The sequence below is a fragment of the Myiozetetes cayanensis genome, unplaced genomic scaffold, assembly GCF_022539395.1.
Source record: "Myiozetetes cayanensis isolate MyiCay16 unplaced genomic scaffold, myiCay2020 scf1, whole genome shotgun sequence".
NCBI classification, from domain to species: Eukaryota; Metazoa; Chordata; class Aves; order Passeriformes; family Tyrannidae; genus Myiozetetes; species Myiozetetes cayanensis.
This window is the reverse complement of record NW_026086604.1, coordinates 47,958,423-47,982,699: the sequence shown is the minus strand read 5'-3', so window position 1 is coordinate 47,982,699 and position 24,277 is coordinate 47,958,423. Positions and strand designations below refer to the sequence as shown.

Below are 24,277 nucleotides of genomic sequence, written 5' to 3'. Positions count from 1 at the left end.
ACGACTTATGAGATTCTTTTTCCTTACTTTAAAAAGCAATGAACTTAAATTTCCAAGTGCTTCCATTACTAATATTTTCTGACAATGAAGGGAAAACCCTAGGATATAATCTACCAGAAAACTCTTTATTGTTTAAAATGAAGAGATACCATTAAAAGACTTTTCCACTAGGGCAGCCAACTCTTATGACATCAGAGTTGAACAGCACTGACATGGTTACATTTGTGTATCTGGTGTAGTTCTAAGCCCTTTAAAGGAATTACGATATTCATAAAAATGAAGTCCTAGATGACATTTAAGAATGAAATGTCCTCCGATAATAAAGCTGAATTACATCTACACTAAGAACAGAAACCTACAAATGTGTGGGTTTCAGCAGATGCAATGACAGCTTTTATATAGAATAATTAGAATTTCATGCTAAATTAAACTTCAGCATAGGTTACTTTGGTTAGGTGCGGGGACTGATGTGAGTTTCTGTAGAAATTGGCACAAACCCCATTGCAAATTCATCTGATGCAACATGTCACATATCACAGGTGCTTGCCATGGTCCACAGTGGAGACCACCTCTCTGAGGTCTCAGTGATCACAGTGAAGCACTTCAATTCAGCACAGTCCAAAATCAGCCTGGGTAAATTCATCAGTGTCTGGGATTAAATCACCTGGCAGTACTTAGAAACAGACTTGGTGTGCGGCTTCCCCTGGCTCTGCTGTGCAGCTGGGAACCCCAGGAGGGCCTTACGCTGCTCCTTGGGGCAAGAGCTTACAACCAAGACATGCAGGTATTGTCCAAGACACTGGGGTCTGGACAGTGTCATCGCAACCATATGCTGTTTTGTGACTACTCAGCACCTGCACTTTACCCTTGTGAATCCCCTTTCTTGTTTTCAGTCTCATGAGAAGTCCACATAAGCCTTCCAGAGTACGGGGAGGATGTCTGAAGTCATAGTCTCACACCACCTGCATTCACTTGCTCGATATGACTGCTGGAAATAAATCTCCCTGAGCTTTGCTGGCTGACTTTCCCTGTCATGAGGATTGAAACTTACACAGGCAGCACACCGCAAAGCTGGGCTAAAGCTTTCTTGGTAACTCTGTCCACAAGGCAGAGGCCTAAAGAGTGAAATGTTCGCTTTATACAGATTAAAATTATTTTCATAAAAATTCCAAGATTAAAAAAAAATCTTAGAATTTTTTTCAAAAAAAAAAAAGCCTTTAAATATCAAAGTGAATTGTTTAACAGAATTGTTAACTTAGTAGAGCCAACTTCTGTTCACAGCAGCATCAATTTAGACCTTCAACTAAGATCTTTAGATTAACCTAATTCAAAACACAAACTAACAAATTACTTGGGATGCACATACTTGTAATTTCTTGAGTTAGTTATACTGAGCTTTATTAAGACAATTATTTGGAATGACACTGGGAAAATGAATACATTTCTGTGTTTGTTTTTCTAGACCTTTAAACAGTCAACAGCTGAAATCCCACATCCTGAGCGAACTGCTTCCTTGCATTCAACATCAATACTGCAATATTCAGAATTATCCCATCTCTGTAGAACTAAATCCAGAATCACCTGCCTAAAGCTCAACTTCAAGTGGAAGTAATCAGATATGTGTGAGTTGAGAGTAATCTGGTCTGCCATCTTTGCCAGCCTTTTGGCCTCTTCTACTGAGATGCATCATAGCAAGACAAAGTACCAATACCTCACTAGATAAAGATGGTAACACTGGAGTCAGCCTATTCTAACACTGAATTCCATAACACACGTTTTCAATTCACAAGGCAATGAGAAAATGAACCCCTGATGAAGGCTGGGGGAAATCTAGCTGGACCTGCTTTGACTTTGCTGAGCAGCACGTGAAACAGAATCTTCCCCATCATCTTCCCCTTTGTCTGGGAATGCAAAGGATAGAACAGCTAGGAACACTAACATTGTCCTCTGCAGAGATGGCCTTGCTGCTCTGGTTGTCATCACCGTTGTGAGTGACAATTTGGTTATCATATCACATAAAAGCATCTTCTCTCAGATGCTCATCCACAACTGAAAACAGAAGGAAAGATTTTCCTCCTTGGTTGACAATAAGAATGCTTTTGTTCTCCTCTCTCTTCTATTTGTTCAGCCAGGCAGCTTTAACCTGCAAGTTACTTTCCTGAAGGAGGAACGATTTGCTGGGAAGGAAGATGAGCAGCAACCTGGATGCATGAGGTGGGTTGACCTTTGGGATGTGTTTGTTTCTAGTATCATTCTGCTCTGATCATGCTCTCCTCAGGCCCCAAAACACACAGAAACAAAGTGTATAAAGCAAACTAATGAGTAAAAGGAATCTGTCACTGCACCCACAAGAAGCCAGAAAGACCTCACTTGAATTTTCTTGTAGATACCAAAGGGATTTTACAATTACGTTAGGAAGCAGCATTTTGCACAAGCTCACAGGGAGCCCAGAGGAATTGACTATATAACGACTACATGACTATTCACACTACAACATTTAAGATTTTATGTTACCTTTTATCATCGATGTTGTAATGCAGAGCACACATTAGGTTTCTTAGACCATAACTTCATCAGACAACATTTTGCTGTTGCTTTCAAAACCCTGCTACAGAGACAATTACCGTAGGAAATGCAGTTCAGGTCAAATAACCGTAACCAAAGCAAACTGCACTCCCAGCACGGTATCTGGCTGCAAGACCACACTTTGATCCGTAGCAAACTTCATGGATTTATATGAATAGGCAGTAATTAAAAGAGACCACTAACTTTACAATTGCTTTCAGTTCCGTGCCATTTGAAGGGCAAACGTACTCACAGAGAAGCACAGAAGTGCAAGGAGAACAACTTACACTGCGAGATATGGAGCTGGAGGCAGCCACCATTTAGTGTGGATGAAAAGCTACAGGATCACACTACCTCGGAGAGCATGTCATGAGGGGTCCCCTAAACACTTAGAGCAGACCACCGCCTGCTGCCACCGCTGCCTTGTGTGAGGCAGGACACTTCACTACCATCACCAGAAATTATAACAATTTAAATACATTTCTGGCCTCTGGGTTCATATCTGATGTACAACCATTCACTGCATTGGTTTGTTAGTCTAGATTGAGGCACTTGAAACCCTTTAATAAAAAAAAACTTGGAAAAAAATATAGTCATATTCCTAAAATCAGTGTTTCATATGACTTTGCTCAGGTTTACAGTGTGCTGGGTTTACACTACTTGATGAGACTTTACACTGTATTCTTTGCAGTATATCCTTGCCTTACTGCCCTCAACAACTTTATTAGTAACAATTTGTTTCTGTTTCGGCCCTTCTGAAGTCCAATGACATCATTTGAATGCTACAATATGCTGGCAAATTGTGCATAAGAAATTCTACACTGATCCGAGTCCAGGACTGTCAGTCTTCCTTTCAAATAACGTTGGTATCAGAGACAACGCTGCAGATCACAGACATAAAAATAGTTAAAGCCATACCCCAACTTAAGTAACAGTGTTCCCAAATCACTTCCAAAAAAGGTCCTTCTGCCAAAATGTTTCTGCAACTCCAGCCTTCAAAACTTACTTAGACTGCTGTGCCAGACAGTGTTCTTATAATTGGAAACATTTGGGAACTGTGTGCTTCACAAATCCTTCAGAGGCCAGAGGCACCCCATAGCAGCAAGGGATGCTCAGAGTGCCTGCACCCCAGATCCAGCAGCAGCATCCTTCCGTGGGCTTTTAGCATCCAATGGCAGATGGAGAGGTCTGCCCTAAAGCAGCATTATCTTATGGAAAGCCAGTTGTGCTGGAGCTTTAATACACTGTAATAGGGGCTGATAAATGCAACACATGAGGTCACTTGAACATCTGCTTTAAACAGCAGAAGAAAGATTACTGTGTGTATCTTGGACCTTTCTCTAGTGTCGGTCCCTAGTGCAAATTAATTTTGGGCAACATGGATGAGAAACAGGATTACACAGATACATCATATTCCATTTTAATGGGGATTTGGTCTGGTTCTGCAAGACCTAGGGGTAAAAGTCCTAACCCTGTTGAACTGAAGTCAAGGTGACACTAAAAGAATTATCTAAAAATGATTGACCCTCTTCATTCCTCTTCACTTCTTCCTTTAAAGGAAGAGAAATGTATTTTTTCTAAATTTCACACAAAAGCTTCTCACCTCAGAAGGATTTTTGCATCAAGTACTGCAAAACATTTGGTTTTAAACAATTAAACAAAAGAAACACATCTATTACAGGCTTTCAGGTCTCTGCCTCGGAGTGAGAAGAATAGTTTTCCCTAAAGAAATTAGTTTCAGAGCCTTCATGAAGTACGACTTGTCAATTCAAGGACAAGCGCTCACAGTCTTGCATCTCATCTCCCCCAACCACCATCAGCTGCAACAGCCCACAGGCTCTTCCCTCAGCACCTCTCCTAATTTTAGGCCAGTCAGAGAAACTGGCCCCTTATTTATCTCATATGTGTACAGAATTAAAACCAGAAGCATCAGCCAGCTGAGGAGTGCAGTTTCAAAGCAGTCTCCTATGTTCCTGTGTCATGCTAACAGAAACAGGAACTCGGCTTCCTTCTGTAAACTTTGACTCTCTCAGCAAAGCAACCCATTGCTGAAATTTGGAGCAAGAACTGCAGAGGGAACAGAGTGGCTTTTGTCAAGGTCCCTAAACCTTCATGGCAAGGTTCACTATCGTGCTGAGGTCACCACTTCACAGTATTTTGAGTCAGAGAGAACGCACCCCTGCTTCTCAGCTGCTCTAATGCAAACTTTAAACCACCTGTGGACGTAGATTTGTACTAACATGTTGGACTACCAACAGAAGTGGCTGAGGACTGAAAACAGTGCCAAGCTATTGCCAACTATTGCCAACTACCTTGTGGGAATGCAAACTTCTGTGAGAACTACAAAGAAGAATTCTTATATTGCCATGCCAAGATACGCCAGAGCTTGTTTGTGAAAGTTCTAGATCAAAGAGTTGGTGCTGAATTATAATCATTAACTCATGCTAAGAACACAACTTAGAAAATGCAGGGATAATATATATTATTAAAATAAATTTGAATTACTCTGGCTTGATTTTCTCCATTTGCTTTTCAATTTCCCCTGAGGCATACAGAATAATCTCACACAACAGAATAAAACAAAAGAAAAAAAATGAAATCAAATTAACTGGAGTAACAGTCACAGACAATTATTACTTTAAACTCACTATTCAAAAATACTACTTTTCCCACTCTCTTTATTCTGTCTCAGAGTAAATATAAAAGCATGTAAGAGTTCTTTTTTGGGTTTTGGTTTTTTTTGGAGGATACTTTCAAAAGCACTCAAAGTACTCTGTGGTGTTCTAGAGCAAAGAGCCAAAATTAGAGTCACTGTAAAAACAGAGTGGAAATTGTGTAATATTAAGTGTTTCCTCCCTTGTTTAGCTCTTTTATAAACGTTTCAGAAAGGAAAGCCAATTGAAAAACAAACAAACAAAAAAAAAAAGGAAAAAAGGAAAAAAAAAAAGAAAAGGAAAAAACTTACTTGTGTCAGGCTGAGATTTCAGCACGCCTTCGATGTCTGTGGTGATTTTGGAGACCTGACTGTGAAACTGTTGGACAGAATTTTTGAGGCCAGAAATATCTGTGGAATGAGATGTTATAGTTCCATTCATTTCACGGATGCAGTTCCATAAGCTGCTCACGTGCTTATTCAGACCTTCTTTTATCCTCTGCAAGTTATCTGAAACAGAGTCCAGCTTGCCGCAAACTTTTTCAACATGTGAGACTCTGCTCTCCACATCCGAAACACCCTCCTGGATACCTTGTGTCTTTTCTTTGCACTTGCTAAGATCATTCAGAACATGGTCATTCAATTGTTCTAGTCTCTCTTTCACTTCACCACAGCAATTCTCACTGGGATGAGCAGTTTGGTTTGCAAATGTCCTCTGCATTTGATCAATTTTTCGGAAGACACCTCGCTGTGTTTTTCTACACGTGGAATTGACACCCAGAAGCTGCTCCTTGCAGCTACTCAAACCATCTTGAAGATTTTTCATATCTTTATCAACGACATTCAGATTATACCGGAACACACGTATGTCTCTTTGCATTTTCTGGATGTCACGTTGGTTACCCTTAATTAAGTTGAGTTTCTCATTAAGAGAGCCATTTAGAGACTGCAGAAAAACAGAGTTATTCTCTGTTTTCAAAAGCAAGTGATTGTACTTGTCATTACAGTTTTCTAGCTTTTTCTGAAGGTCCTCTGTAGCTTGTGGTGCAGACTGACATTTCTGTCCACAGAGTTGTTCAAGTGATAGTAGCTTGTTCTTCAGGAAATCAATCTCTCCTGTAAATTCCTCATTTGCAAATCCTGCATCACTGGGCAAGATGGGCCCTGGGTTCATAAACATTCCATCCGGGTCCGTGGTATTAGCGATCTCTAAAATAGTGCCACCCAGCCTAACCTCCAGTGCCCGCAGCTTTTGGTCAAACAAGTCTCTCAGTTCATCTACCTCAGCAGCTATAGCGCCACGGAGGGTTTCCTCAACGTAAAAGCAATGCTCTTCAGCATTTCGCTCCGTAATATTCATCCTCGCATCAAGCTCCTCCAGCCTCTCACCAAACATGTCTTCTAGATCTGGAGTTGACAATCGAATGATTTCGTTATCTATTCTGACATTCAAGATTCTATGCGCTTCCACAACTCTGTCAATCTTCTTATCTAAGTCTTTTATCTTTTGGTCAAAATCATTTCTCTCACCCTCGCTGCAACAACTGGAGTCGTTTGATGGAATCTGAGTTCGGAGAGTATTCATTTCTTTCTTCAAATCATTGTCTTTTCCTTTTGTAACATCAATTATCCCTACACAGTTATTTTCATTGTCATCACACTGCTGTTGAATATCCTGTAGTTTGCATTCACAGGAGTTCTTCAGATCTGACATTTTCTTTTCAAATCCTTCCATTATTTCTTGTCTGAGGGACTCAAATTTTGAGTCTATATACTCCTGATAAATATTGTCCCCGGGCATTGTTATTGTAGGTCCTTGTGCTGCCTCCTGCAGTTGTTTTAATTGTCCTTCATAGCCTTTTACTTTTCCATTCAGTTCCTCCAGCTCATCATTCCTCAACTTCAAGGCTTCTTTGACCTCAGCTAGCTCAGATTTTATATCTTCCATTTCAAAATCAATAAAAGGGTCTTTTTGATCTTTATTGTTGTGGAGTCCAGGCAGATGAATAGCATCTGTTTCTGCACCAACTGCACTGTCAGACTCTGGGCGGTCATAAAGGTTGTTCAGCCAAGTGACCAACATCTTACTAGCATCTTCTTGTACAGTCAACTTTAGGTTTTCATTCACACCTGCCACAGAGGACTGAAGTTCAATCACAGATCGTGTAAGTCTAAACAATTCATCCTCAAGAAACTGAATTCTCTTCTCATATGCTGGAGCCTCTGGCACTTCTGTTGGTTCTGCATCTGTTTCACAGAAATAACAGACAAACTCTGGATGTAAACATTCCCAGTGTTACCTGTTTTAATCAGCTGTGGTTAATTTCACTTTTCTTTAAAACCAAATAATGATTTAATTTGCAGATTAATAATGATTTAATTTGTTGCCTTTTCTGTTCTCATTTTCAGTAGTTTATAATTAACACATTATCAAAAACCCTTCAAACTGAAAAGTTTTAGCACATTGACCAACTCCTGTCAAGATACAAGAGCACCAAATAAACTGGCAAGCAGAATCGCCCTTCTTGTTCAGCAATGAATCTAAGCTATAGTACATGTAACAGACCATTACAGATGCATACACATCACAACACAATCACCTTGGAACCACTGCATCTCCTAGAACAATAATTTGCTCTCCAATAACAATAATTTGCTCCTGAATTCCCACTGAAAACTTCAGAGGCAGTCAGCCATTTATTTGCATGAAGTGGATTTGTGCTCCAGTATTTTACTGAACTGAGGTCCAAATATACATCCCATACATGAGATGGGGTTCTGCAAGGTACTCCAGTTATCACACTTGCTTCCTGTGCCATTCTGGATGTTTAGTTTCAAGCAAAATGTGTGACAACTGCAGAAAATCCAGAACAACAACAATAAAATATTATCAGAGGCTAGGAAAGGATAAACTTCAGGAAAAGTCAAAGTAAATTTTTATTTAGTCTAGGAGAGAGGAGAATGATACAGATATCATGATGTCTTATTATCATCTTTTGGAAATAATGTTTTAGTTGGGGTAACAAAATATTTTAAAAGGCTCTTTTTAAAGCAGGTATATAATCCATAGGACTAGTATGAAACCATGTTTTAAGGCATTCAATGCATTCTACCACACAGAAAACACATGTGGAAATCTGACTAAGCGCTATATGTGACACTAATCTCCAATTATGTTGGAAAAAGCCCTTCAGAAGGAAACATCTGTTTATCATTTTTTGTTAATGAAGAAAAGGCATAATACAGCAGTAACAGCACTCCTTCTTGCCCTTTCAGAAGACAGTATCTTACACAAACAAATGTCATTCACTCTTTAAAATACTCTTTGAGAAACTGAGGCTTATCCTTACTTATTCCCTTATTCCTTACTATTAAGGCAGGTAATCTAATATAAAATCTGTAAAATCTGCACAACCTTGAACAAAACACTGTGAAACTGCTAGGGACCATTATGTATAATCAAAATTAGTACCTGTTGTGGGTTTTTTTGCTTTAATAATAGTTCTTCTCAATTTTTTTTAAATTATTTTTTTTTTCTGAACATTGGAGAAATCACAGAAAAAAAACCCCTGTAAATTCTCACAAAAACTTTAATCTTAAAACAAAGATTTTCTGGAACCATGAGTAGTCAGCTGACATTTCCAGCCTGCATTCTACAGTCCAACCCTCTGTTATTCTTCAGGAAATTCTCGATATTAAGACTGCTATTGCCTGCCTATTATTTTCCCACCACACAGTGTCTTCCACATGGCATTTGTACCTGCCAGTGGTTGATTTTAACAGAAGCCATAACGGTTCTTATCCTTGAAAGACAAAACAAGAAACCAGACACGATCATGCCTACCAAAATTCAACCCAAAACTTACCTGCGCCTTTCTTCACAACAGCTCTCGCTGGTGTTGTGGGACGACGAGCAGTGTTTGGCTTGTCTGCTGGTCCTTCCCTGCAGTCCTCCCCCTTGTACCCAGGACAACATCTCCATTCTAGCTCTGTCACTGTCTTATATGCAACTGTGTACCGAGGTCTGAAACTCGTTCGGTATCTGCCAAAACAGAAAGCATTTTAAACGACCTGTAACCTAACCTGCTATTTGGATTAAAGTAAAATTAAAACAGGTTTTGTTCTTTTTTTTTTTTTTCCCCAATGAAAATCAAACACTTTCATCTATGATTTATTTTCTGCTTCAAACATCAAACAAACAAACAGTTCTGTCTAGATTTTCAAGTTACCTGGGCTCAACACAGTCACATCAGGAAAAACAAACATTGCCATGGAACAAGGGCTTTCACATATGAGCAGAGGGATAAAATGTTGTGGCAAGTGAAGATTCAACTTCTCAGACACCACTGAGAGTAACAGTGGCCATCAATGTATTACTCTATAAATTCAAAACCTTTTTCCTCTAATAACTGCTCTTCATGGCAAACCCACCCACAGGGCTCTTCTGGACATCAAAAAATGTTTCTGCCTGCTTTGTCCCACTTGTATTTCCACAGTCTTCAGTTAAACCATTCATCAGGATCCATAGGTACGGAGCAGTCAAAGCTGGAAGGGATATTCCAGACAAGGGCAAAACGTTGAAAGCATGAGTCAGACAAGGACATGAAAGAAGGAGTCAGATGAAATACTAAACCAACAAAGAAATCAACTCTTTCCTACTTCATTAGTTAAGTTGAAAAGGATCTGGCGGACAAACCTCTGCACACATTATGTACATACAACCTTGAGCTTCTCTGATTAATCCCTCATAAGTTAATAAATGACAAAGTGATTCAGGTTGTGAACCTTTCTTTAACTATAGACCTCTTCCATGACTTTCCTTCATACACATACCACGTGTTCACCTGTGGTCAGATGCTGTGGTATCCCATCAGACTCTAAGCAGAGGCTCTGATATTTTATAAAAACTAAATCAATTTAAGGTACAGCTCATTCCGGGCTGAGAGAAGAGGAAAATGAGGAAAACAGGGACCTGATGCCTGAGCTCTATAAAACTGTATTTTTGGAACATAGAGAAATGAAAAGCCCCAATTTCTCACATGAATTAGTTTCTCAGAGTAAACCCAGCATCATGCTACTTATCTCCCTACAGTATTTTCAGATCTTTTTTTCCTTAGGATTATTTCAGATTATAACAACAGGTTGCATCCACTTAATGTATGACAGACTCACTTCACAGCTGAGATGTCTCTAAAACAGTAATACTGGCAGAATAAATACAGAACAGCAGCAAAGGACTCTACAGGAGCTCTGCAACAGATTTCACACATAGCCTGGCTGGGCTCATAGGGAGTGTCTCTTGGGACAGAGAGAGAATACTGTACAGAACAGGCATTAAAAGCAGCCATGTTATCACACAAAAATCACAAAATATTTCATTAAATACTTTGTTGTATTAATTTGCACAACTCCTTACTGGTAAAAAAAAAAAAATCAGTATTCAGCTATCAAATGGAAAGAGTTAAATTCTCACGCTGAGTGTGTTTCTATTCAAAGCCACAGAGTGAGAGTTAGTTTGTTACCCTTCAAAGCTTCTCTTGCCATGAGTGCATATAATTGCCGAAATAATTCCATATTTTTCTTTATTCAGTATATTTCCCTTCCAGATACATAATTTTAATATAATGTCCCACATCTGACAGATATTTGCCGTCCCATTTTGGTAAGCTGATTAACAAATTTGCAGCAGGGTGGTTAAAATGTTTGCTACTAATTATGATTTTTTTCTTTTCCAACCATACCTGTCCAAATTCTGCCAAAATACATTCTAATTTTTGTGTATACTCAGTGTTGTTTTGTGTTATTACTCTGTCTATGGCTTCTTATTTAATGGGAAAAAGTCACTTTCTGGGCCAAGAGTATCTTGTTCCAATAAGCCTCTTGATTACATAGGAAGGCAGGGACAGGCTGTGCTGTATCTCTTGTTTATTAGCTGCTCATAACTACAGTGGTTTGCTGTGGCTGTCAGTTTTCAGACTCTGACTTGGAGCATGTAAACTCAGAGTGGGTTTCCAATCCTTTTTTGCCTTCGCAACACCATATATGAAACAGCTGTAGACTGCACTCCAGCTCATCATTTCTTCTACAATTTTTTACTGAAACATCTGCTGAATCCTCTAACAAACATAACGTATAGACATCCCCAAGGTCAAGTGCTTTAAAAATTAAATAGAGGAGTGCAACGTAGAGGGCAACACTGGGAAGAACAATATCCTGGCCACCCAGGAACTTCCTTTTCCTTCTCCCTTATCTAAAGTATTAAACCACATCACGTCTAGATAATTTGGGTTTGAATCCTTTCCTTCCAACTAGCTGCCAGAGTCAGGAGCAACAGGATTAGCTAGACACTTTAGTGTTTTGAAGTGGTTTTGAGAGTCATTACAACCTCTCTCACAACTACCACATTACTGAAATGCAAACTTTGAACTTCCAGATCAGTGTTCACATGCCGGAAATGGTTGTACATACTTTTGTCTGATTTCCATAAAGCACTTAACTGCTCCAAACTTTGTGTGTGTTCCTCTCTATACTTTCAGGGCCAATCCCTTTCCTGAAAATTACAGTATTTTGATTATTTTCAAACACCTCTCTTTTTTCCTAACAAATTTTTAAGAATATAGCTGAAAGTACTTTTATAAAAGGAATAAGAACTAGTTTTATGCAAATTGTGCACTTTTTCGCTCTAATTAAAGAATGAGGATTTTCTATCATATTTTTGACAAGTTTCTCTCTCTATACCTTGTCTGTAGTCATACTCATCAACACAGACACTTTAAGATGACTTCAACATTCAGACAAATCATACGACACAAAAGAAGAATATAAACAAATAAAAAGAAATCAAGCTTAATATTTTTCATGTGCAAATTTTTATAACTCCATCTTAAAAATAAAAAAAAGCATGTTTGACATTCTTACTTTTTTTTATTTCATAGTTTTTTTTATTTCATAGTTTCATGATCCTAAGAGGCATAAAATCCTTCAATATGATTTAATAAATTATTTGAAATGCAGAAGAATTCTCACATTCTAAATTATAAAATATAAGCACTGTGCATCTACAACTTTTAAAATGTTGTAGCAGCCCATTTCTTACAAATTCTTGCCACTTTGAAAACTTAAGCAAACACACAAATTGGATCTGTTTTGATTTCAGATATGGCACATCAAATACAGACTAACCTGAATCCTAAACCACAATTCTCCTAGAAGAACAAATAAGCTAGAATCAGAATATTTCAAAATCTGGATCTAGAACAGTTTTCATATTTCACATTTTGATCTATGGTAACAAGACAGCTATACTCATGGATGGCTCAGAAATTAAAGTTTCTTACTGGATTTACTTACCAAGAACTATTCCTTCTCTATTCTGCCAGTCCAGCTGAATGAATCACAGAGCTACTCCCATTTCCTCCAGGAAGGCTAGTCATGTAAGGCTGGGAAACAGGAACTTACACTGACACTTTTCTAATTTAAATTCACTCAAATAAAAATTTCTTTAAAACCCCAGTTTCATTGATGCAGCTTCTCTACTAATGATATACCTCACGCAGAGTTGTTGTGCAAGTTGCCCATGCAAGGAATGGTGCCACTGTGCCAGCACTGTCCAGCTGCACTGATAAATGACACTCACCAGCAGGCATCCAGCCTGGAGGAGATTCTCAATCATAAATTAAGTTTTTTAAAGCCAGAACTTTGCTTGCTCAATGAATTTCAGTGGAGGAGCTGGACACTTCCAGGATTTTGCCAGGATATAACAGTCCAACATCATCGAACACAATGTATTATTGGTTACAGTTCTAACAAAACAAACCATAACTTCCTGCGAGGGACCACATCCCAAGAATAATTTGTGATTCTATGTATGTGAAAGACATAGGACTGGGAGCTACCAGAATACACAAATCAGAAATGTCTTTATTTCTGCAGTATTCTGAACCCAATTGCTCACATATAGTCACAGCAAATGCATAACATACAATCACAAACCTATAAAACATAAGAAATGCACTCCATGTAGCCAGAGATACAAAATGTTGGTTCTCTATGAGGCTGGGTAGAGTTACATGGTTAGAATGTATCATCAATTTTCACATCACGTATCTGGTAGGTGTGAATCTTTACAGAGTTATCTAGGGAGGCAATTTGGTCAAAAGGGTTCACAAAAAATTCAGAAGTCTCTCAAAGAATTGAGGCTCTGCTTTAATGCCTCTAAATGCTGTAACGCAATTAAAAAACAGTAAAACACCAAATCTTCCTGCAGTTGACTTGGATTTCTGCTAGTCATGTAAGTGTTACTACATACAATTATTTTTACAAGAATCTTAAAGATATTTTAAAAAATAGTAATTTCTTACGTGGTTAAAAGTTACATACAATATATCAGCACTTACTGTGCCTAGCCACCCCATCCTCCTATGGACCTTTAGTCCAAGATGACGGTCATATCCCCTTGATAAATTGAGACAAAAACTGTAACTGAAGTAATTCTTTCAACAGTCTCTAATCTTTCCTAGCAACAGAGAAAATAAGAACAGCTGGTTTTCAGGAGTCTTGCCACAACAGGCTTATAACTACCAACACCTACTACCTTCACCATGAATTGAACATGCTGATCAAATGAGAAAACACATTCAGAATGCTAATGCAAATCTTCACTTTTAATATCTAAGTGTTTTGCAGCTGAAATAAAGTTGTACAGGGTGACAATAGCATTCAAATATTCCTCCTCTTTGAAAGAGAAGTATATCCTTAGGAAAATGCTTAATTAAAAATTCACGTTTGCTGTAAATGCTAAACATTTTGACTAGGAAATAAGCTATAATATTCTCATGGTGCTAAACCACAGAAGGAAACAGTTAACACTGATATTTGTAACGTCACCTAATAGCGATAAAACAAATCAGAAACATTTGGACAAAACTGGTGGGAAAACATATGGCTCAGTTCTGGAACTAGATATTAACACTCAACCTTTTGGGAAATGCAGTGAGATAAGTGCCACTACATCCTCACTGTGAGGAAGAGACCGCTGAATCAGCATATGTTTCTACATAAGCAGCGTATAAAATGTTTATTCTCAGCACAAAGCTTTAAGGTTGGTCCAAAATTCTGTAGTGATTGGAACAAGTCCCATACTTCAGCAGCCCGAAAACTGCTGTCTTATTGAATATAAGATAACAAATCTTCACTCTTACATGCTTTTATTGAATGTAGATCCATTCTTTGTAAATTATATAGTCTGCTAGTTATTTTTATCCAGTTATACAGACCCAGTCATCTAAATTTCCAAAACAGATTGAATTGTGAGTGCTGAAGTAACACACAGTCACTCTCAAAAATACTACCTAGATGAAATTAAATGCAAACGTACTTTGACCAAACATTTTTTATTTTATAGGTTTATGCTACACAAATACTAAACTAGAACCAGTTGATCCCAAGTTTGCTGTTTCCCAAGACTGCAGGCCTAATTGTAATCCCTACAAATAGTGCTAGAAATCCTAGTTCCACTGAAATTGTGGGAGACTTCAGGGTTGCTGTAACAGTGAGTTTTAGCACTCCTGGATTTCAGGGGCCTCCTGTGTAGGTATGGACAGGCACTAGTTGCCTGTATTTCCACGATGGCCAATAGAAATAGTAAATACAGCCAGTACAGTCAAACCAGGGCTGAATCGCACCCTAAAGTCATTATTTACATCCAGTTACCTACAGAGCATGCTGGACACCACTGACTTGCATTTGAGTCACCATTACTGCATGTCTAAGTTCCCATGCGCACATTCATCCCTCCGTACAAAGGGTAGACAACTGAATTCAGGGTGAGTCCAACCCCACCTCTGGATTTTGTTCTTTTATAACCTTACTACTGCACAGCAGCACTGGCAGCCAGCTTGTGTTCCAGCCCACAGATGAGCTTAATTTGAGAAAAATGTGTCTTTACTAAGAGTTTATCCTAAGGCATTTACAGCAAGCAGTGAAAAGATGTTTTGACAGGAATAGAGTAACCTACAGAAGTCTAGGTGTTAAGTGAAAGACAGTAAGGCCATAATAAATTCCAATTATACAACGCTACAAAGTCAATTTACAAAAAATCCTATTGCAGCCCAAAATAATTTTCCATTTTGATCTGGCCATAGAGAAACTAAACTGCTTCTTACAGAGAGACTTAAGAAAATCTTTACACTGCTATTCTCCCTTTAGCTGGCTTTTTTTTTTTTTTTTTCCCCCAAAATTTACATGAAGTAGGTCAGTACATGTCTTTGCAGGCACTGTGGTCTGAGGAATTACTTTTTCTTGAAAAAAATGCCACTGACCTTACCCACTAGCCCAGTCACAGACATCTTAACTGAAGATCCCGAAATGCCATGGCCAGGTCTACAGATAACATAATAATCAGGACCTAATATTTGTTACAAAAAGCAACCACAGAGAATTCAATTTTTTTTGTGGTGGGAAAAACACAGTTTTGAGGCACCCTTCTGGAAAACATAAAGTTGTGATGAGTATCATTAGCACATATGACCAAGGAGGCTCCGCTTCTCTGGGCTCACACAGGTACACAAGGGAGCTTTTAATAAAGTTTTCACTAATGTGTAGCATGGCCAACATTTGTACCAGATCTATTCTGAGCTAAATCCTGAATAAAAAACCGCTGCTGGCTGAGAGCATTAACATGGACTGAAGCTCAAGGCAAGCAAGAGAATAATTCAAAGCACTATGCATCCACAGAAACACAACTGCCTGCTGTGTACACAACCAAGAAATCACCCATCCAGGTCACTGCAATGACTGTTTTAGTATTTGATTATGAAAGCACGATAATTTTACTAAATGTTGCATAAAACAAGAATGAGCATTACAGACTAAGCGCTTTTTTCCAGTGCTTATTTTTATTTGGTGTCTTCATGCTACCTGAAAAGCACGATGGAAGAAATTGCTAGTGGGCAGAGACCTGGCACAGGTGATTGCATTACTCCCTCCTGCTAGGAAGGAAAAATTTGCTTTTCCCTATTTCTAAATAAAACTGTTGTCTCACCTATTGGGGCCAGGGAAGGAGAAGGAGCAGATGATCATGGTGCCCAAATCAGCTCATTACAGGCCGATCTCTCACACACAGTTCTCTTCAATGCTGAACATTATTTCAATGAATCTGAGAGAATCCTGAATTTTACTTCAGAATTTGGGTGTTTCTTTCAATAAGAGAGGCAGAAGATTACAGGAAGTGTTAGAAGAGAAAAACTTTCGACTATTCTCAGGTAACACCACATGGTTTCATTTGTAGCTCCTTTCAAAGCCTCCAGAAGTGCCATTGTTTATTACTTACACAGGGAATTTCATGCCACTCAGCTAGAATTCTTCTATCAAAAAAAAGATGAGATTGAAATTTTCTCTACTGGGAGAGAAACGTTTCTTCCTGGGAAGAAAGAGCCAAAGGACTGCACACTCTAAAACACGACTTCATGTCTCATACTAGTTATTTCTTCTTGTTGTATACGTATCTTCATACAGACACACACACACACAAATACCTATCTGTCTAACTCTCAGCTGCTGAAGATTTTATTTTCAAAGAGCTGACCACTAAAGTCCAGTAGGAAATGCTCAGAAGTTTGAAATTTTAATACTCCTAATGTTCATAAATTACCACTTGGTAGGCATCCTCTTCTTAGAAGCAGCGAAACCAAGACATAGGATGCATTTAAGTAATTTGCAGCCATGGACAGCCTGTGGCAAAGCTCAAAGCAGAGCTTCATTCTTGGGATTTACAATCTTGAATTATCTTAAATGGTTGCTTCCTTCTATCTTGTCACAAGATATATCTATGCCAGTCAGACACATGGTGACAGACCAACAGTAAGCTACTAAAATCCCACTTAAACAGAATGGGATAGGAAAACCCTGAAAATACAGTCCTTTCAAAAGGATTTCAGGAAAACTTTGTAGAGCAGCAATGTGATGTAGTCTAACAGGGATGGAACAGGAGCAATTTTGCAACAGAATATATGTTAACAACATACTCACGTGCCTCTTCCAGCAGCAAGGGCTGAGTTTCTCACCTTACACCAGTGAAAAGGTCAAGTGAGGATGTAGATCAATGCTACTGATAAAGCTGCCTGAGAAACTGAGCTCCAGTAGTATCTGTCCGGCTTCTCTGCCCATGAAATAAGCTGATTCCTAGGATGCTCTAGAATTAGCTATTGCTGACAGATTATTTAAAAACACACACAGGTAGAACAGATAACCAATACTTTCACGAACTCAAGAGCTAACTGTGGGATTAGCTGGGAACCCAACTTTCAGAATAAAATGGAGCATTGTTTTGAGAGCTGTTACTTTTGAAGACACCAAGCCAAAAGTGAACCAGAGGGGAAAGGAAAGATGAGATGTGAATGCAAAACCGAAGTCAGATGGGAGCAATAATCCACAATGTGTAAAAGTGGCACTGCCCACTTTCTAATGGTGCAGCATGTTCCTTGGTTATTTGGGTGATTTATGACAAAATACGCTTTAAATGGGTCAGCAACTCCCTAAAAGAGAAAATTTGTTGTTTTGGCAACAGTTTGGTGCTTAACAGAAGAGGCCCCAGACCTTCAGGTCACGCATTTCTCAAACCTGAAAAGCATAAAATTCTAAGTATTTACACTAATGGGAAGTGAGGAGCCGTGTGTGATTTTTTTTAAAATTGTTGCAACAACTCAGATGATGTGTGAAATTAAAATTCCCTGTCCAGTTCACAGAGAAGAAAGACTCTGTTGCGTTCAGTGTGTGGAGACAGAGATGCACAATTTCAGGCTCGGGGAGACAGCCAGGAAAGCTTACCACACCCAGCAGGCCCTCAAAGATTTTCAAACAAGCACTCCAGGAGACTGAAGTTTTTTAAGTTTCCTTACTGTTTTCAATGCACAACCCCTTAGGCTAACCTCCCTATGTAGTCAGCTAGCTGGAGCCTGTACAAAGAAACTCTGCTTCATACAAAATACAAGAAGTTGGAAAAAAAAAATCCTGAAGACCTTTATAGATACTTGGAGGAGAAACATTAAACAGCTCTCACTTTCCCTTCAAGTTTTTGTGCATCCTGAAAGTTTTTCTTACGAGATATGTATTGCTGGAGGCCGGTGGAAGGCACAGGCTCTGATCTGTGCTGACTTGTGTATCTGAGGTTTTGAGCCTGCCTGATGCTGAGCATTCTGACACTGGTCTGTATGCTTAATTTCTAGCAACTGAACAGTCTCAGTGAAAACTACACTGGGATTGTTGAAGTGTTGAAAATGAGATGTGGATTTCCTACATGTTCCTAGACCGGTGCTGATGTGCTCCACCGAGGTTGCTCTGGGGTTGCCAGATTGATGAAGCCATTTAACATAAACTGGAAGTCTCATATGCTGTTCCTCAGTAATATATTTCCACTTCTACTTAGTATTATTTTGTTAACAAACACTGAGTGCTGCTTATTAAAATCTGTGTTTTACTCATAAGGAGTCATCTATCCTGATACTTGTGAATGCAGAAAACTAATGGTCATATTCTCTAAAGTTATTTCAATCTTTTGCTTTAAATCTTCTTCTGGGCAATGAACAAAACCGTGATTAGTTTGGCAGTGGGCCTATTTACGCTCATTTAAAAGTATTAAACAACAAGAAGTTGGAAAATATTGCTCAAGGAGAGATCTGGAGAGGTTTGCCAATTCAGCTATTGATTCATTCATCATTTTCTAAGTATGTGAAACAAAATGAAATAATGGATTTTCTTATTAAAGATTCATTAGTGTTATGATGAGAAGCTTACACTAAACCATGAAATTCACTTCTCACAAGCTAAGGACAGAGGACCAGAGCCCACAAATATCTTTACTCACATGAGCATAATTAATGGGGGTTGGTACACGAATTAGAAGATCTGATAAAACATCCCTTCTTTCAAGGCTCCAAGCAACCTTATCTAACCTTGAAGCTGGCTCTCCTGTTAGCTGGGAGCCATGGGGAGGGGTTACATACCCTCCAGAGCTTCTTACCAATTTAAATTTCTTTCTATTTGATTTGCTGGGTAGTCCTATTGCAGTTCTGCAGCAAAGACAGAAACCCAGAAAACATCCCTCTCCTTCAGCCACTTCAGTTCACTTTAAACTTTAAAATCGAAACCTTAATAGTGAGAGTAGCTTTTCCAAAAAATGCTGGGCCATAAACTGGAGAACCTACGGTACAGCCAGGTGTCCCAACATACTCTGCAGAACACAAGGCAAAACAAACGACTGGTATGACTCTGTAGCTACTCTGAAGCAGCTACATTGACCAGAACAAGCCACAACCCTAAAGAGTGTGCAGGATCTAACCACAAGGGCAATACGTTTTTTATTTAGAATCAGACAATGCTGTTAGTTATAAATTGCTAATAATGCTAATGAAGTTACCAAACCATTCATAAGAAAGCTAGGAAAGGCAATTCACAACAAAAGAAGCAGGGAGGGGCCAGTTATTTATGAAGTAATGTGATATTTCAAAACATCCAAGTTCTTTTTAGTGGGTAAAAACATTAATATTTTGTGTAAGTACCTTTTAGCCCAACAACCTACTAATAACAACATTCCTCCTTTCTTTGCTACTCACAGTTTTAAGAAAAATAAATCAGGAGCCCCCCATACTTCAAAGGGAACATACTTCAAAGGGCCTTTCTGCTCTTTCTACTCCCTCTCTTCCTATCTCTTAAGCAGCCACACTTCAACTCACATTTATCCTTGACACCTTAATGAGCCAAAGCATTCACCAACTTTTCAGCAAGGAAATGCACTATCGAGCCCAAGTACCTATAGAACGCTTAAACAATGAAGTGTAATAATTTCCTGAATTTCAACTTAACAGTTCAGGAAATACACCCCCTAGCTGAGTGAAATTATAGTTAACACTTCTACAAGTATAGTCATCCCAACAGGGGATTTTGTTGTTGTTTTTTTTTTTTTTCTCCAGACAAATTATATTTTAATGGGCCTAAAGGGTAGATAAAAAGGGTTCATGCATGCATATGATTTTTAGGCTTAATCATCAGAGCTTTGTATTTCTAAAAAAAAAAAATAAATTAAAAGAACAATCAGTGCTGACTATAATCCAAATCTGAATACACACTCTCTTGTATGTGAAGAACACATGGAGTTTGGGAGTACACTGTATGTTTAAGGCAATGAAATGCTCCCATATAAAATGCAATCTAAGTAATTGCTATGCACAACCTAGACTGTACCTAAACACTAGGAAGGTTCTTTAAACCTAGTCTTCAACTAACATAAATCAACAGTAAATCCACTGACTGATTAAAAAATAGACCTAACAGTACTTAAGCACTAATAAACCCCCTAGATCTATGATACAGTTAAGGAACTCTTTGTTTGATTTGGATCTCACTGTCCCCACTGTCTGCAGCTGAATGAGCTCTTAGATAAACCCTGGGTATCAGGAGGAGACTGCACAGGGACTGTACTTTATTACCATGAATATCTGGTATTTAGTTCATTTTAAGTTCTCTATGCAAGTGTATAAAGGAAGGAAAGAGAATAATTTCCGAAAAGTCCTCACAGTTATTTCTTTGTTGCTTTTATAGCTCTTTCCTCTCCTATTTATGTCAGCATTAGCTAATAAACATACATAAACACATTTTGTTATTCAGAGCACCATTCCTTATGAACTAAACAATTCACAGGACAGAAGTTAGGATTTGCAGGATTTGAGGCATGTCTTTCAAATGTTTTGGATTAGCTCCTTTCCTACTCTGGCACTAAGAGAAGGTGTATATCCAGTAGACAGAAAAATAAAAGTCAAAAAGTTCAAAAGTTTTGAACACAATAAAATGTCAAGATTTTGATATTCTACAATCTTTCAGTGTTAATCAGCTGGTGCTATGTAAGGTGCTTAAAATATTTTATGTTAAGAATAAAGAATTGTTTTGCAGTTGCCATTACAGTTATGAAGGAAATAATAGTGATGTTCACCAGAGAAAGTCAAATCGAGGAAACAAAGTCTTATGATAAGTATCTAATCCCATTCTCAAAAGAACAAAAAACCCCCATGAGACTGGACACAGCTGGCAAGACCAAACGCCTGTTGGGCCCCATATTCTCTCTCTGACAGCAGCCAGCTCCAGATGTTCAGAAGCACAAGGACAGACAATGCCATTTCACAGAACCACAAAGAAATCTGAAAGGGATGGGACTTCTGGAGGTCATGCAGTCCAGCCTGCTGTTCAAGATGGGCTTCCCCTTCTTATTCCTGCCAAAGACCTCACACACTCAAACATTTTCAGTTCAGGAATTTCCTCGGCTAGAAGCAATGCCTTTGCACTTTCTTCATTATCCACTAGCAAATAGTCCACGAAAGTCCTAATTTACCGCCTCTGAAATTCCTTATCTCAATGCTTGGTGATTTATTTGTTTAAAGAGCTCAGTTTCAACCACTCCTCACTCCTCTGTAGCTCCACTACCGAGATTTCTCAGGATAGAGGGCACACCCCATTACACAGCCCATAAACTCAGTCACAAGTCCAAAATGGCCAGTTCAACACTCCAAAGAGAAACGGGATATTACACAAGAGAGTGTTACTCAGCTGCCTGCTGTCTTTATTTTTTCCTCTCAAATTCTAGTGTTTATGTTTTCCAACAGAGAAAAGCTGAGGCTTTTATACGAAAATAGCAACCCAAACAGACAGAAAGCAGCACATTTGAGTGCCAAACACCCAGCACCTATTGTCACGGGCCCCAGGGTGGCAGTGTCATCAACGTCCACAGTCTTATTTCAGTAGTACCCAGGATGTAGCAGTATCAGTTTCATTCTCACCGTTTCATGTCAAAATAAAAACTAGTTACTGAATTTTTACTGTAAAACCATCCTCATCATCACCTCAGCCCAAGCCTGAGCCTACGAAAATCTGTGGGTGTCCTTTCAGTGACTTCTGGGAGAGGTAAAATGGTTTCACAAGGTGCACATCACCAAGAGCTTTCAATCAGAAACGTGCAAATATTACTGCTTCTCAAGTGGGAAACTGAGGAAAGGGGACTTGCCTGAAATCAGTCAGAAGGTAAGTGAGATACATCTGTTCCCTGTACGGTACCTGCAGGCTCACACAGCCTTGCAGCATACTGTGTTGTAGGTGGTCATTCTGCAGACCAGCACGTGGTCACACTCATGAAGCTTAAAATCAAACAAGTAATTTTATATAAACCCCCGTAAAAATCTCTGCATTGGCAGCTCCCCTTGCTGGGCAACGGACAGGGATACACAGACTGTAAAGCAGCTGGCTCACGTTCCTGGCTCTCTCTTGATCCAGCAACACAGAGCAACTATAAAACCGCTTTTGAGCGTGGCTGTACCCTGGCATCTCTGAGCCAGGGTGCGTAGGTGCGCTCCCATCAGCATATAGGTGCGCTCCCGGCAGATCCTGGCGTTCCCGCCGTCCACGGGAAGCAGCCCGCGTGCTTTTCGCCCGCCTGCACGCCCCACCGCGCCGACGAGGTGTGCCAGCGCAGCTCCCTCTCGGCGGGCTGGCTGCACAGACCAACAGCTCAATCTGGCTCCAATTAGCTCCGGCCGCCTGATGTTTGCAATGAGAGAGTGCTTTGTTTGGGGCGTGCTGGGGAGCAGGGGCTGTCCGCGCCCTCTTACCCCAGCCCTGCGCTTTTGGGGTGCCGGGAACCACCCGAGCGCCGCCGCAGGGGCCACCTCTCCGCGCCGGGGCTTGGCAGCGGGTGGCCGAGCGCTTGCCCTCCCGAGGTCGCCTCCTCGGCTACTTACACCGGGGTCGGCTGGCAGGGGAACTGGTTCCAGGCGCACTTGTACTGGGCCTGGACGTAGCTCTCCGTCCCGTCCAGCACCGAGCAGCTCACGTTCTTGTTCACTATGTAGGCGCACCAGTTCCTGGAGGGTGGAAAGACAGCGCCTGTCAGGGAGCCCGCACGCCGCCCCAGATCCCCTGCCCCGACTCGCCCCGGCTCGCCCCGCCGCCGGCAGCGCCTCCTGCTCCCAATCCCGCTCCGGGCGGGCGGTACTCACTTGCTGCGGGAGCCCGGCCGGGAGTACGGCAGGTGCGGGGTGCCGTGGCTCAGCCCGGCGCCCAGGGCGAGGAGGAGCGGCAGCGCCCATCCCCAGGGCACGGCGGGCCCCGGGCACAGCTCCATGGGGCGGCGGGCAGCGGCGGCGGGCGAGCGGGGCGAGCCGGTGCCTCTCGGAGGGCTCCCTCCGTCCGTCTGTCCCTCCGTCCGTCCCGCCCGCCCTCGCCCGCTCCCAGCTCCCTCACTGACGCAAATCCCCCCACCCCGTTTCCGCCCTCCACAGCGGCTCCGCACACCCCTCCGGCCGAGGCGCCTCTCCCCTCCACTCGCCCGGCCGGCCCCGGCCCCCGCCGCGCTCCAGCCCCCCGGCCGAGCAGCAGCGGGAGCCGCCGAACCCGCGTGGGACCCGCCACCATCAGCGGGTCCCCTCGGGGCAGCCCGCTCCCGAGCCGGCTGTTCCCACTGGATGGGGGGAAAGGGCCGGGCCCCTCAGGAAGAGCTCCCCCTCTCCCGGTGACACGGAGTCCTGGGACAGAGGGCAACCCCCCGAACCGCGGGCAAGAGGGGCACTGGGTTCTCCCTTAGGTGGGGCCGGTGCAAACGCGGTGGGCTCCAGGTTTGCAGGTGGTGCTCCCGATGTGTGTGAGGGAGGCTCAGAAGGGCTTGCTGCCCTGTGGTCCTGCTTGACACCAGTACCATGGCATGGCATGGCCCGATGGCTCATTCCAACCCATTGGCATGGGAAGGGTGCTGGTGGCTGCCTTTGCGAGTGATAAACGATTAGCCTTTATTTGTAAGGAGAGGTGTTCAGTGGGTGGAGAGAGCCATGGGCATTCCGATTGACCTGGCTGTTAAAATCCAACTCAAGCACCTTGTCTGACTGACCTACCGCGGTGAGGCCATCCACCACTGTCAGGACTACACAGGGGCTCCTCTGTCCTCCTCAGCTCCTGCTCTTTTGCAGGTTGGACCTTTGGATTGAGGCAAAACTGAACAAAGCATCAAGGCTGGGCCAGGGCAGGCTG

General features: G+C 41.0%; 1 protein-coding gene across 1 annotated transcript in view; it reads right to left on the bottom strand.

Annotated features, from left to right (window-relative positions):
* The window catches only part of EMILIN2 (elastin microfibril interfacer 2), a 35,806-nt gene extending 12,390 nt beyond the window's left edge, over positions 1-23,416 (bottom strand). The window contains exons 1-4 of the mRNA XM_050321573.1: positions 23,254-23,416; positions 22,996-23,118; positions 9,085-9,260; positions 5,531-7,465 (exon numbers count right to left, since the gene is read on the bottom strand). Of these exons, the coding sequence (XP_050177530.1) occupies positions 5,531-7,465; positions 9,085-9,260; positions 22,996-23,118; positions 23,254-23,378 (2,359 nt within the window). The 5' untranslated portion in view covers positions 23,379-23,416. The remainder of the gene's footprint in view (positions 1-5,530; positions 7,466-9,084; positions 9,261-22,995; positions 23,119-23,253) is intronic.
* Positions 23,417-24,277: the final 861 nt, after the last annotated feature.